The sequence below is a fragment of the Pararge aegeria genome, chromosome 16 (assembly GCF_905163445.1).
Source record: "Pararge aegeria chromosome 16, ilParAegt1.1, whole genome shotgun sequence".
Lineage (NCBI taxonomy): Eukaryota > Metazoa > Arthropoda > Insecta > Lepidoptera > Nymphalidae > Pararge > Pararge aegeria.
Window position 1 is genome coordinate 14,802,046 of NC_053195.1, and position 12,907 is coordinate 14,814,952.

The following is a 12,907-nucleotide window of genomic DNA, read 5'->3' on the forward strand; positions in this document are numbered from 1 at the left end:
CAGTAACAACGTCGAGTCAATAATTAAATCGCTATGTCAATAATATGTTTTTAACCTCAGTTGTCAATATCAACAAAAAATCCTTTGAATCGGATTTGCAAAATAAAATATCCCGTATATTTCACTGTTATTAGAGACTTATTTAACATTCATAACACAAGACACATATCATATGAGTACCCCCTCCTATTTTGAAATCTGTTAACAAAACTTTAGCATTTAGGATCCCTAACTCATAAATAAAACCTAAAATGAAAACGTCAAATATAATATGTCACTTTAAAAAAAACATAAACCGTCCATCGATCCTCATTATATTAAGTACAATATGAAATCGTTATTTACAATAAATTAATATTTTGTTACTCCCCTAAAAATAAATTACGATTTAAGGCTCTTCAGTGAGCGCACATAGGAAAAGCAGTGCACAGCTTTATGTTGCCCAGCATATTAAACCATGCGCAAAACCGAACTATTACGCTAAGTGCAAGTTGCCAAACGCCCCTTTGGCGTAAGAGTAAATATGTTAATTTATACGACAAAACATCATGATTTGACAACTCCATAAAAATATACTAGATATGACCAAACATGATAATACATAGTTATTTATGCAACTGGTATGATTATATTATGGTTATTGTTGGAAATAAGCTAACGGTTTCAGAATATTTTCTAGAGGATTAAAAAGGTAGGATAACGTAACATTATCAGTTTTTTTTTAATAACTCATACTAGGTGCAAGTCACACTCGCTTTGACCAATGGCGTGTCTTTCCGTATGTTAGAGAGAAAAATAATTTCTTGCTAGGAAATTATGTTTTAAATTTAAGGTCAAAAATGTTAATGGAGACATAATTCTTTAGTAGCAAAGCTTAATTAAAAACCACGTGGATATGCCTTTTTTTTTTAATCGCTTCTCATTTCATTTACTATTTTTGAAAGTAAAACTAAAATGTTAGAATTGAACGATGCTTGTTCATAAAACTCAATCACATAAAAATGTAGGACGATTTGAATTAAATAAAAAAAATATACTTTTTATGTTTTGTTTGAATTTGCGTATGGATAGTGCTGAGAGAAAGCTATATATCCATTATTCACCTTGGTTTATTATATAGAATAAAATTGGTAGTAGAATGATCTGCAGTTAACTTTGTATGGAGATTCACAGTCTAAGTCATATTTCAAAAGTATTTTATAACATAATATAATATAACGCCACGTTAAACGGGATGCAAGCTCTGCTTTGCGTATAGTTCAACACTTATGGCACCTGTCGATCACAGGTGGTATAAAAAAATAAAGATATAGACTAAAAATACAGTAATGCATTGTCTCACTGCATTGCAGTTACTATTATACACTCTTGACTTTTCACTTCACCTGAAGCCATTTATGCAGTGTCCAATATAGTTATGTAAGTGAAAAAAAATAGCTTTCAATTAATTTTGATATTATTCATATTTGGTATATTAAAAAATACAAAAAGATACAAAAATATTTTTGGTAATGAACAATATTTAAGCATAATTTAAAGTGGCCAAAAATTGAATTTAGAAGTGGTAAAAAAGAGTGAAACTTGTTTCTGCATTTTAGGTATTTTTTATCCATTATTGAGAAATAAAACAGTTCGGGTTAAGGCACCCGAATACTAACTACATACATTTGACGGGATAAAGATGAAAGGATCAGGTCAGAGAAAAGGATTTTTTTATCCCTAGCTCAGTGCTATTGTTGTTGGAAATCAGGCCAAAATTTGTCGTTGTTGTGCATACAATTTAGATCTATGGTGTATTTGTAATCCGAATTAAAACATAACTTTATTGGCAACTGCAAAACACCGATATGCATACCCATTTGCAAAATGTTTAAAAAAAATAATGACTACCAACTAAAAAGTGCACGCCAGGCGCACTAAATTATTTTTTTTTTCTCGTTTTTTCTTATATAAAAATAATTATCTGCCAGTTTTACATTACGCACGAATAACTTATAAAGTACCTATGTTAAGTGATTTGTTTTTATTATAAAAGCATAACGCTCATATTTTAAATAACTATATGAATGATTTGATATAATCGTGTTCAACTTATTAGCTATGGCATTAAAAGCGTAACACACTTGTAAGCGCAATTTGTGACTTGAGTTCATAAATGAAGAGGTGTCAAAATACATTGCGTTACGATTTTAGTGTCATAGAAGCATTACAAGCACCACATAATCGTTCGCATGATAACTTTGCCTTTATACCATTTGGCAGCTTTTTATAATCCATAAGTCTCTGCTCGGGCTTGAATGCTAATAAGTTTTGACACAATAAACAGGCTGTTTCTCGAACTACAAAAAAAAATCGTAGAGCCAAATTTTGAAAGCAATTTTACGAAACTTGTTTTAAAAAGTTTCACGATGCATTTATTGTATCTATTAATAAGATTTATAGTTAACAAATGCCACTCAAAATTTGGTCTATTTTGTCCTATTCGTTGTTGAGGATAGTACAAACATACATAATTTTTAGAATCACACATTTACATGGTTTAATTTTACTCATACAATGCATGACTTTACTCTGAAGCATGACCCTAATTCTTTTTAAGAATGCATTCCTTTACTAAAAATAAAACTAAAGAACTCTTTTTTGTTTGTTGTATATAGCGCGAAGTAAAATTTAATTATTTTTTGCTTGTTTTAGCCCATCTCTTGAGAAAGTTTGTAAATTTATAAAAGTCGGCATAAGTCGTTCTATCTCATTCGCTCAATATAAGGGCGAGCGAATATTGTGCGAATGAGATAGTATGATATCGACCGCCGCTTAATCTATTCTTTAATAGCGCGAGTTATATCAGTACGCACCGACCGTAGTAGTAAAGCAAAAGAAGTAAAACTGCGGGCGCGACATGTGATCAAATTTAGGCTGTTAGAGTGAAATGTGAATAATCAAATAAATATCAGTTATAATTCCAGGAATTGCAAACATGGGCTGTAGCCTCAGAGTCATGTATACAATCTATCCTGAAACCTTGCGTAGTGCTATCAAAATCATACTCGACTTATCTCACTCATCAGTCTCATACTCTTACATAAACATCAGTCAGCATTTTCTCTATAAGTCGCTGTTAAATATTTGACTGCAAATTTGCTTGTACACGAAATTAAAACTTAATAATTGACAAATCAAAAGAAGAGGTTTACTTTTCAATCATTATTCATATAACTTTGAGAAACGGTGAAGAATTATTTGGATAAATATATATATTTTACAATCGAAGTCGCATAATTACATTTAAAAATACATCAATTATTATGTTGATACATACATAGAAGTAACTTTGTTCATCGAATCTATATATTAGCCGATTGTAAATCTTCTAATGTATTTACTTATATCAGTATTTTCTAATGATAGAAATATTTTATTCCTGTTATCCGTGTCCCGGAAGTGTTAAAACTAAACTACGCCGCAAACTGTATTTAAGAGAGTATACCAAAGAAGTCCACTTCATCGAGAAGAAGCTACCGGTACAAAAGCAACAGCGTCTTTTTCTAGTAGTTGGCTACTCCTTGATTAAAAAGGGAACCGGTAATTGAATGGAGCCTTGTATGACCAGTATCTACACCGGGTTCCCGTGACGAGGATAAATAATTCAATTTACTCCGTGCGTATCTAAGAAAATATTGATACGATATGATCAAGGAAATATAAACAAAAGTTATAAATTGCTATATTCTGTTTATTAACAATCGACCGTTTGCCAGAAATCAGATCTAACTACACTAACTGTTGCTTTTGTACCCGCTCTCCCCTATGTAGTGTTTGCATCAGCTTAAAACTTAAGTTCAAGTTAAAATACTCCCGAATCAACACTATTTAATAAGTATGTTATAGTACGAATATTTTTTTGTTCGTAAAATAACAGTTCGATTTAATGTTCTAGATTTGAAAATATTTTTTTTTCTTGAATTTGTAATAAACTTCAAAAATACTGCCTATTTCACCACTACCCACTTTAAGTCAACTTTAAACTTTCACAGATCAATAAGTTCTTTATGGTGTAAACCTATTATATGAAATGCTAATTTCACTATTCAGGGCCCTAATTATCTATGGCATTGAAATCATAATCATGCGAAATGCATTTTGGGACTAAGTATTGACAGCTCTACATACAAGGAAAGTCATATTCTACGTCACAAATTATGATTATGAGAGTCTTAATATTAAAATGTATAAGAGAATCAGGGCCCCCGTATAATATAATATTTATATACTTTGAATTTTTCGGTTTTCAATTTCTTTTAAGTTACATAATACTCAAATATGATTCGTTGAGTCGTTTGAAGATCTAATTTTTTTTAAAAACGGTTTAATTTTAAGTTAAATTTTTTTAGTTTCGCGTCTCGTTTTTAATTCCATTTTGTTATCTATATTAGCTTGGCCCATTTTGTCACAATTTTCTTTGAAAGGCCATTAAAAATTATAATTATTTAAATATATTTATATATATACTAATAGGTACGCTTATTGAATCGAAACCATCAAATCTTATTTTCGATAATCTATTAAAAAGATTAGTTATGAGAGACTTGTAGAAGACGTTTTTTTTCACATTTATCATTAAATATATTTTGAACTAACCTAATCTAGTCCCATGGACCATCATTAAATACATCGCTATAGTCAATATTCAGTAAATCTCAACGCGTGGTGACAGTGCATTTAATTACAAAACTCTTCTGTCATGATGTTACAAGAACTTTTTTCTATGGACCAACACGTTAGAGCTGATATTACTTTAGGATGACATTTGCATTGCAATTACTTGCGCTATAGTCTGTCACCATGAGTGTTTACTATTAGGCCGCATTCGGATCTTAGCGAGCGCGAGTGGCGACAAATACCTGCATTTACAGTCCTCAATAATTTTACACTTGTATTGAGTGATTCTCGTGTATCAGAACACTAACGTTTAAGTAAAAGGGATCTTATGCGTATCATCACGTTAACCCATTACCGGCTACTACAGAGCTCGGCTCTCCTCTCACAATGAGCCTCCACCACGCTGGCCCAGTGCGGATTGGTGGACTCCACACACCTTTGAGAACATTATGTAGAACTCTCAGGCATGCAGGTTTCCACACGATATTTTCCTTTACCGTTGAAGCAAGTGATATTTTAATTACTTAAAACGCACATAACTTAGAAATGTTAGAGGTGCCTGCTGGGATACGAACTCGGGCCTCGAGCTCCTACTCAATATTATGGGTGTATGTTGATTGTATTTATGGGTTAATTGAGTATATATTAGTTTATTATTTCATATTTATGTATTGAGCTATTTGGATGTAGGTTTATAATGGCAGAGATCGCTACTAGGCGATAAGGCCGCCTTTTGTATTCTACTTTTATCTTTGTACTGTCTTATATTACTCTTTTATTTCCCTTACTTCATAGTGGCGTACGAAAGAAGAGTTAAATAAATAAATAAACATTTCAAAATATTTAAAATCGGAAATTCTTTACTACTTCTATTCTATAATCAACCTGCCAAAATAATGTGTGCTTTAAAACTAGGTAGATTACTTTCATTTTACTTTAACGTTACTCTTAGGGCCGGCGCCCATTGTCGGCATCGGCACGACTGAGGATTTTAGGTGGCAAATAGCAATATACATTAACATAATGACAATAAAGTAGAAATTTCCATTATATATGGTCGTAATAACAAAAATACCGCTTCGGTATGCTTGAGGCTGCTGTATCGGCAGCCTTAAGAATGCTTCGGGATGCTTCGGCATCCTTCGGCATCCTTCGGTACCCGCCGGCGCCGAGGCACCACTCGGGGATAGCTTGCCCTGCGGGGCGAGGGGAGGCATCCGCCATTTGAATCATTTGACTCACACACAACACAATCGAGGTAACCACTGCGTGTATCGGTTGTTTGCTGTAACAACGAATTTTCTTGTAACAACGATGGCGGAAGAAAAGCTAATTAATTTAGTTCGTCTACACGAGTGTTTATACAATATAAAATCGCGTCACTACAGTGACCAACACATGAAAAATAATGCGTGGGAGCAAATCGCCAAAGAATTCAATAAAACACGTAAGTAAGCATCATAAACATTGTATTTTTTATTGAGTTATAATAAGTATAAGTATATATAATATATAATTAATTACATTGACTTATAGATCGTTGGTATTTTATGATCTATTGACAATATTATTCTGCCAACTAACTGACCCATGTTCAGAGTTAAAATATTGTTTAAATTGATCTCTAATGACCATACCCTCGCACATGATAATATCGGTATCGCCAACTACATTGTTATCCACGGAACTTTCTAAAATGTCACTTTCCTGTAGTGGGTTTGGAAGTTCCGTCGTTGCATTGTTAATGATGTAATTATGTAAAGAACAGCAGGCTAAAATGATGTTATCTATATATTTTGCTTGTACTTGCATTCTCCTCTGAAATATTTCAAACCTTGATTGAAGAATGCCAAAAGCACTCTCCACAATACGCCTTGCTCGACTTAGTCTGTAATTAAAAACTCTTTTCTCTATATTTGCCAATTGATTCGCAGGGTACGGTCTCATTATATTTTTCGTTAGTGGAAATGCTTCATCAGCAACAAAAACATAGGGTAATTCTTCAGTTATTCCTCGTAAGCTCACATTTTGAGGAATATTTAAGGTGTCGTTTTGCAATTTTAAACCCAATTTTGAATGATCTAATATACCACCGTCGCTATTTCTACCATAAGCACCTACATCGACAATGACAAATCTGTATTTAGCATCTGCTACAGCCAACAGAACGATACTAAAAAATTTTTTATAATTAAAATACATACTTCCACTATTATTTGGAGCTCGTATCTTGAAGTGCTTGCCATCTATGGCACCAATACAATTTGGAAAATTCCATATTTCATCAAAGTCTTTAGCAATTATCTTCCATTGTGCTGTTGTTGGTTTTGGCAGAACGATACGGCCAAGAATATTCCAGATTACACGGCAGGTTTCATGGACTATACAACGAACTGTACTAAATCCCATTCGGTAATTGAATGCTAAAGTTTTGAAACTGACTCCTGTGATTAAAAACCTGAAAAGAAACATTATATTTTTAAATATAGCTTAGGTAGGTACCTATTAATCTATTGCCACTTGGAAAACCTGCGTGAAAACCCCTCACTAACAAACCATTCATTTATATGTTTATTATATTATTTTCAGCTCAAGAATGCCTCAAGATGTGGACGAACATCAGAAACAACTATCGAAAAGCGATAAAAAATAGAACAAGCAAAAGTGGTGATTCTGCAAAGCCACAAAGGCCAATAAAACACGAAAGAGAACTCCAATTCTTAACTACATTTTTACAAAATAGAGCACAGGTATCTAATTTAGATTCGTCTTCCGAGGACACACAAGATTCTTTCTTGGATTCTCTTCAATCACGGCCACAATCACAAATGTCACATTCAGATTCACAAAACTCGCGTCCTCGATCACAAAACATAACCACAGCTGAGATATTAAAAAATTATATAGATTCTAAAAATAACGAAGATGAACATCCTATAGATATATTTTTTAAATCAATGTCTGCTACAGTAAAATCTTTACCGAAAAAGTTGCAACTTCAAGTGAAAAGAGATGTATTGCTTATTGTTAATAAGGCAGAAATCGAATATTCAGAAATGTTAGAAGCACCACAGCATATTGAAACAACAAGATCTATTAATGAACCATCCACATCGAAACAAAAACCTCCTGTGAATCAATCAAACTACACCATGGACGATTTTTCTTATTACACACCCCAAGCAACATCCGTAAATAACGAGGACAACATACATTCAACATTGAAATATACACCGACACCCATACCTAGATGCCAAGACCAAAACATTGAAATCAGTGATTACCAGAATATTGAAACCAATGATTACCAGAATTTGTAATTTCTTTAACATATTATTACCTGCAGCAAAGCTAATGTGATTAAAAATAAAGATATGACTCCAATGTCATCAACAATCGCTCCACGACGACAGTTCTATGACCGGCGCAGCATGAAATATAGATTCAGACGAAATAGTAATGTAGTCTGCGATCTGAAGTCACCATTCGAATCATACCTGTACGAGTATATGTGAATTAAAAAATAATAAATATGATTATTAACACATTAAAGTATTGTTTATTATTAACTAACTAAGGGAACTATTTAATTTTCCGGGATAAAAAGTAGCTTATGTCACTCTCCAGGTCCTCAACTATACCCAATCAAAAAATCACGTCAATCCGTGGCTTTCTTGCAGCGTGATTGAAGGACAAACCAACAAACACACTTTCGCATTTATAATATTAGTATGATTACTCACCTCAAGCACACAGACAATCTTTCTTCAACAGATATAGGTGTGCGAAAATTTGATTGTTTTTTCTCCATGAAAGGTCGAAGCAAATGAACCAGACTTTCAAAATTTTCATAACTCATTCTATAGTAGTCATAAAATTTTCGCACGTCATAACGCAAATCATTGAATAAATTGTTGAATTCACCGGACGTATATCGTTGCTTCCAAAGGTTGTTCACCCAAAATCTTCTTGATTGATTAGATTTCTCTTCTTCTTCAGCAAGAGCTGCTATGAGCACTAGATCCCAGTCCACCATATTAAATACAACTCACACAACTAGCTTGTAACAACTCTGAAACTGTTTTGACGAGAAATACGATATTGAGACGCTTCGGCAAGCTACAGGACGGTGCGGCATGCTAAAGGACGCCTCGTCATCCCTAAGAACGTTGCAGCATGCCAAAGCATAGTTTCCATCAGTGTGCGCTTGCATGTAGGATGCCGAAGGATCCTGTTCCTTGCCGATGCCGACAATGGGCGCCGGCCCTTACGCGGCATATGATTGCAAGTGTAAAATTGTATACAGATAACTCTTCAGTTTTATATCTTATTTTTTTTATAATAAACCTTCGTTTTGCTATTAGTTTGTAATTTAACTTCTTTGTTATCGGGTTATGCAATTATATATTTGGCAATCTTGAAGTGCAAATTATTAAACATTATTCTTATCGCTTTCATTTGCAAGTAAGACAACCGGAAAATATCCAGACCTGATCATAGCTGATCCAATTTAGAATATATGCATTCACAAAACCGGCCGTGTTGGTAATAGAACCCGGTACTTATAGGGCCAAAGCAATTAACAAATAATAAACCCAAAAATTACTTTCATATCAAAAGCCTTTCGCGATCGCCAAGAACCGAATAAATTGTCCACAAGAAGGCTACTATAGTGCCTTTTCCTTAATTTTTATAATTAATATATAATTGTGATTACTTGTACGAAGATCATAATACAAAACACTACTGCAAGTCTTTTAAGATCATTTTACAGTTGGTACGTATGATACGCCCTATTCACTGCTATAACTACAGCTAGCACTTCTAAGACCATTTGTCGCTACCCCTAGCTACAATAAACACATAACCATTTCGAATATTATGAAAATTAAGCTTAATTTGCTATACTCCGCGAAAAGCAGGAGAATCTGTATGGTGTAATTTATAATTTCTTCAATCCTTATACTTCACCAAACAGATCTTCAAGATTATTAGAATTATTCATTATTCACAATTATTCATTGTTAAGTCAACATCTCCTGAGGATGCTCCGGTTTCGGAGTGAAACGTGCGTAGAGGATAGATTGCCGAAACGATTTTATAAACTATTTCCTTAGGCTAAGTTTACTAACAGTTAACTTTGTATTTTACTAACCATTTATTATCCAAGTCGGTCGAAATAAACGAATTTTATTTTTATTTTATTTATATGGATTTAAGAAATTATAGATAACACCACACAGATTCTCCTTAAGCTTAATTTCCATTATATATCATGGCATTCCGCAAAGTAACGCCTGCTTCTATCCAATACGAACATCTACTATACAATATATATGAATACAATAATATATATATGAATCACAATGAAAATACACTTTCCGCCTTCGTTACATACTATATAACAAAGAATATAATTTCGATGGCATATCAAATGATATAGTTGATCTTGCTCTAAAAGACCGTTTGGTATTTATGCTCCATATTTTTAAATGGGAGTGAATAAGGTTTACTGCACTAAAACCGAGGTCAAACGGCTATCGTAAGATAGAAGGGCTATAAAGGTCTTACAAGTAAACAAGGCGTAACGTCGGAATAGTTTTTGTTTTGTCACGCTCTGATATTCGGAAGGGGCTCTTAGTTAAAGTGCGACAATACATTATTCTGGCTCTATGCCAAGTCTATTTGTGAGGTTCCGAAAGTTTTAAATGCATTTATAAAAGTTCAAGCAGTTTTATTTTATTAAAGGTAAACTCGGAAATCTATTGCTACCACATTGAGTTTAAATTCAAAAGTCTCACCCTAACAAAGAGGTGTACTAACTAGAACGATGTGAACAGTGTTTTAATTCCATGTCAGACATTGAGCAATCCAGTCCAGTTATTGGAATGGCAGTCTAATGCGCAGGATATGCCGAATTTCCAAGCTAAGTAGCTAACCTTTGGCGTTCCACTGCAGTAAAACCAATGTCATTATAATAAATTAAGTGATGTGCAGAAGTTGCGACATAAGTTGCCCTTTCCATTCCAATCCAGGCCGATCTTGGAATGGAATTACTGGACTGGCGTAAGTACCGAATTTTGTATCTACAGTAATATCCTATCTATCACATTTAAAGTACATTCAAAAACTTATCTAACATTCAAATGTTATTTATACAATATTTATTAAAGACGTCATATTACAATATTAATGAAATGACCATCTAACGTCAATTTCAGCATAAATGGCTAGTTTCAAAGTCTGCTTTGGAAACCAACTTTATTAAAACCACGTTTTGCAATACATATTATTTTTGCTTTGTTGCATTCAGTGGCGTGCACTACATACATGCACGAAAGCAATGCCCACCCTATTTTTTTTTTCTTTACACCATCTTCTTGCTTTAAGCATACCCTGGTAGACCACTGTGCACGTCACTGATTGCATTGAGTTTAGTTTAAACGGGGATAATCGAACTTTAAACCAAGTTTTTTTTTATCCGCAAAAACCAGATCAATATATCCATATATACATTTTTGCGAAATACAATAAATTAAACCCAGCGTCCCTTTGGGGTTACTGGACATCCGCAACTTCAACTTATGTAATACACCGCATTCACTTTTAATCTTACGTACACATACTTAAAAACCTACCCGATGAACACGCGACGCGCGATTAGTCAAATCGATGCACAATATTTTCCTTAACCAGTATCACATCTGACCGGCTGAATCGTGTCGTCGTCCTTTCAAAACTTCACCCTTCATCATCGCTACGAAATTACCGACCGAAATTCAGAGACAAACCCTCTGGTGTATCGGTCGGAGTTTCGCTGTCTACAATCATTTAAAGTACATTACAACAACGTTCTTATACGCATGCTTACAACCACTTATCGATGGTATATAATATATGTTATTATACTACAACCTTTAGATTTAAAAAGTTCGATCAGCACGTCCGAAATTCGGCCTAACATTTCGTCGTAACGCAAACGCAATAAAGGTACGTATTACCTCGTATTCAAGTCCCTTATCTAATAGCGGCGTCGTCAGTCGGAGAGAAACCTCGCTCTCGTCTCGTCACCGTCGTCGTCTCGGCCTGGACTGATGCTTTCGATTTCGTCCACCTCCTCGAGGTTTTTTGTGTTCGGGTTGCATAGTCTGGAATTAAGAAGAGGTTGGATTTGAATTGTTTGGCTATAGTTTAAAGGGGAAAATGCCATTCCATAGATTGCTTTAGCCTTCGATTGTAAAAAGCAACGAACCGTTTTAGATAAACGCGTTATTGTAGTTTTCCCACAGACAATAACCGGCGTATCTTCAAGGTACCTAAGGCCTACTCATCACTAAATAAATAAATAAATAATGAATAAATATATTACTACAATCCACACATCGCCATCTAGCCCCAAAGATACTGAGACGACTGATGAATATTTTCTTTATGAATAATACATAAATACTTATAATATAGGAGGTGGGAAGACGACATTAAACAGACCGCGGGACCTAACTGGCGCAGAGTAGCGCACGACAGGAAGCAGTGGCGAGAGCTAGAGGAGGCCTTTGCCAACAGGCAATCCGAAACTCGGGACATAATTAATTAATAATTTAAGTACATAATTTTAATTCAATATTATTGTAAAACCATACCTAACCTAACAATTCAATATATTAATGTTTATTAAATTTAAACGTATAAATGTTTATTAGTGTGTATGAAATGACGTTTTGGAATTAAAGGCTATTTTATTTTATTTTATTTATTTTATTTTACTTATAATATAGGTAAAGATAAACACCCAGACACTGAAAAACTTTCATGTTCATAACACAAACATTATCCAGTTGTGGGAATCGAACCCACGGCCTTGGACTCATTAAGCAGGATCGCTACACATCGCTCCAATCGGCCGACACTAAATAAGCTAACGTATCTTTAAAGAAGTCGGCGTAACTTCGAAAGTAACCAGCGTTCCACTAAAGGAGTATTTACACATCTCCTATTTATTTATTTATTCAATTACAATTTCATTACAATGTCATATAGCTTACATAATTATTCTATTTTCAAAAAAGAAAGTGCAATCTAATGTTTACATTTGAAATTAAACCCTGTAATCAGATTGAGAATAACCAGATTTTCCAGAATACAAGAACTATTTTCGTATCTAATGCCTATGAAATCGCTTAAAGCGTTTAGAAAAAACTACTAAACAGTTGATTGCCAATGAGTATCTTCATTGGGAAACATAAAAAAA

General features: G+C 33.8%; 3 protein-coding genes across 7 annotated transcripts in view; 1 reads left to right on the forward strand and 2 right to left on the reverse strand.

Annotated features, from left to right (window-relative positions):
* Positions 1-5,611: 5,611 nt before the first annotated feature.
* LOC120630374 (protein ALP1-like) lies at positions 5,612-8,932 on the reverse strand. 4 transcript variants are annotated; one of them, XM_039899590.1, is made up of 3 exons: positions 8,403-8,932; positions 6,864-7,117; positions 5,612-5,944 (listed from the first exon to the last, which is right to left on the reverse strand). In XM_039899590.1, exons 1-3 carry the CDS (start codon positions 8,693-8,695, stop codon positions 5,898-5,900), a joined length of 594 nt encoding a protein of 197 aa, XP_039755524.1. In that variant the 5' UTR covers positions 8,696-8,932; the 3' UTR covers positions 5,612-5,897. The 4 variants fall into 4 exon arrangements, with proteins under 4 accessions (XP_039755524.1, XP_039755525.1, XP_039755523.1 ...); XM_039899591.1 differs by lacking the exon at positions 5,612-5,944 and adding an exon at positions 6,100-6,547; XM_039899589.1 differs by lacking the exon at positions 5,612-5,944 and adding an exon at positions 6,100-6,776.
* LOC120630375 lies at positions 5,953-8,378 on the forward strand. Its single transcript, XM_039899592.1, has 2 exons — positions 5,953-6,106; positions 7,249-8,378. The coding sequence occupies exons 1-2, from the start codon at positions 5,974-5,976 to the stop codon at positions 7,977-7,979; spliced, it is 864 nt and encodes a 287-aa protein (XP_039755526.1). The 5' UTR covers positions 5,953-5,973; the 3' UTR covers positions 7,980-8,378.
* A 1,000-nt stretch (positions 8,933-9,932) lies between the features above and the next one.
* Positions 9,933-12,907, reverse strand: part of LOC120630342 (probable E3 ubiquitin-protein ligase RNF144A) — a 145,785-nt gene continuing 142,810 nt past the window's right edge. For both annotated transcript variants that reach the window (XM_039899540.1, XM_039899541.1), the window contains one exon: positions 9,933-11,807. In XM_039899540.1, the coding sequence (XP_039755474.1) occupies positions 11,696-11,807 (112 nt within the window). In that variant the 3' untranslated portion in view covers positions 9,933-11,695. The remainder of the gene's footprint in view (positions 11,808-12,907) is intronic.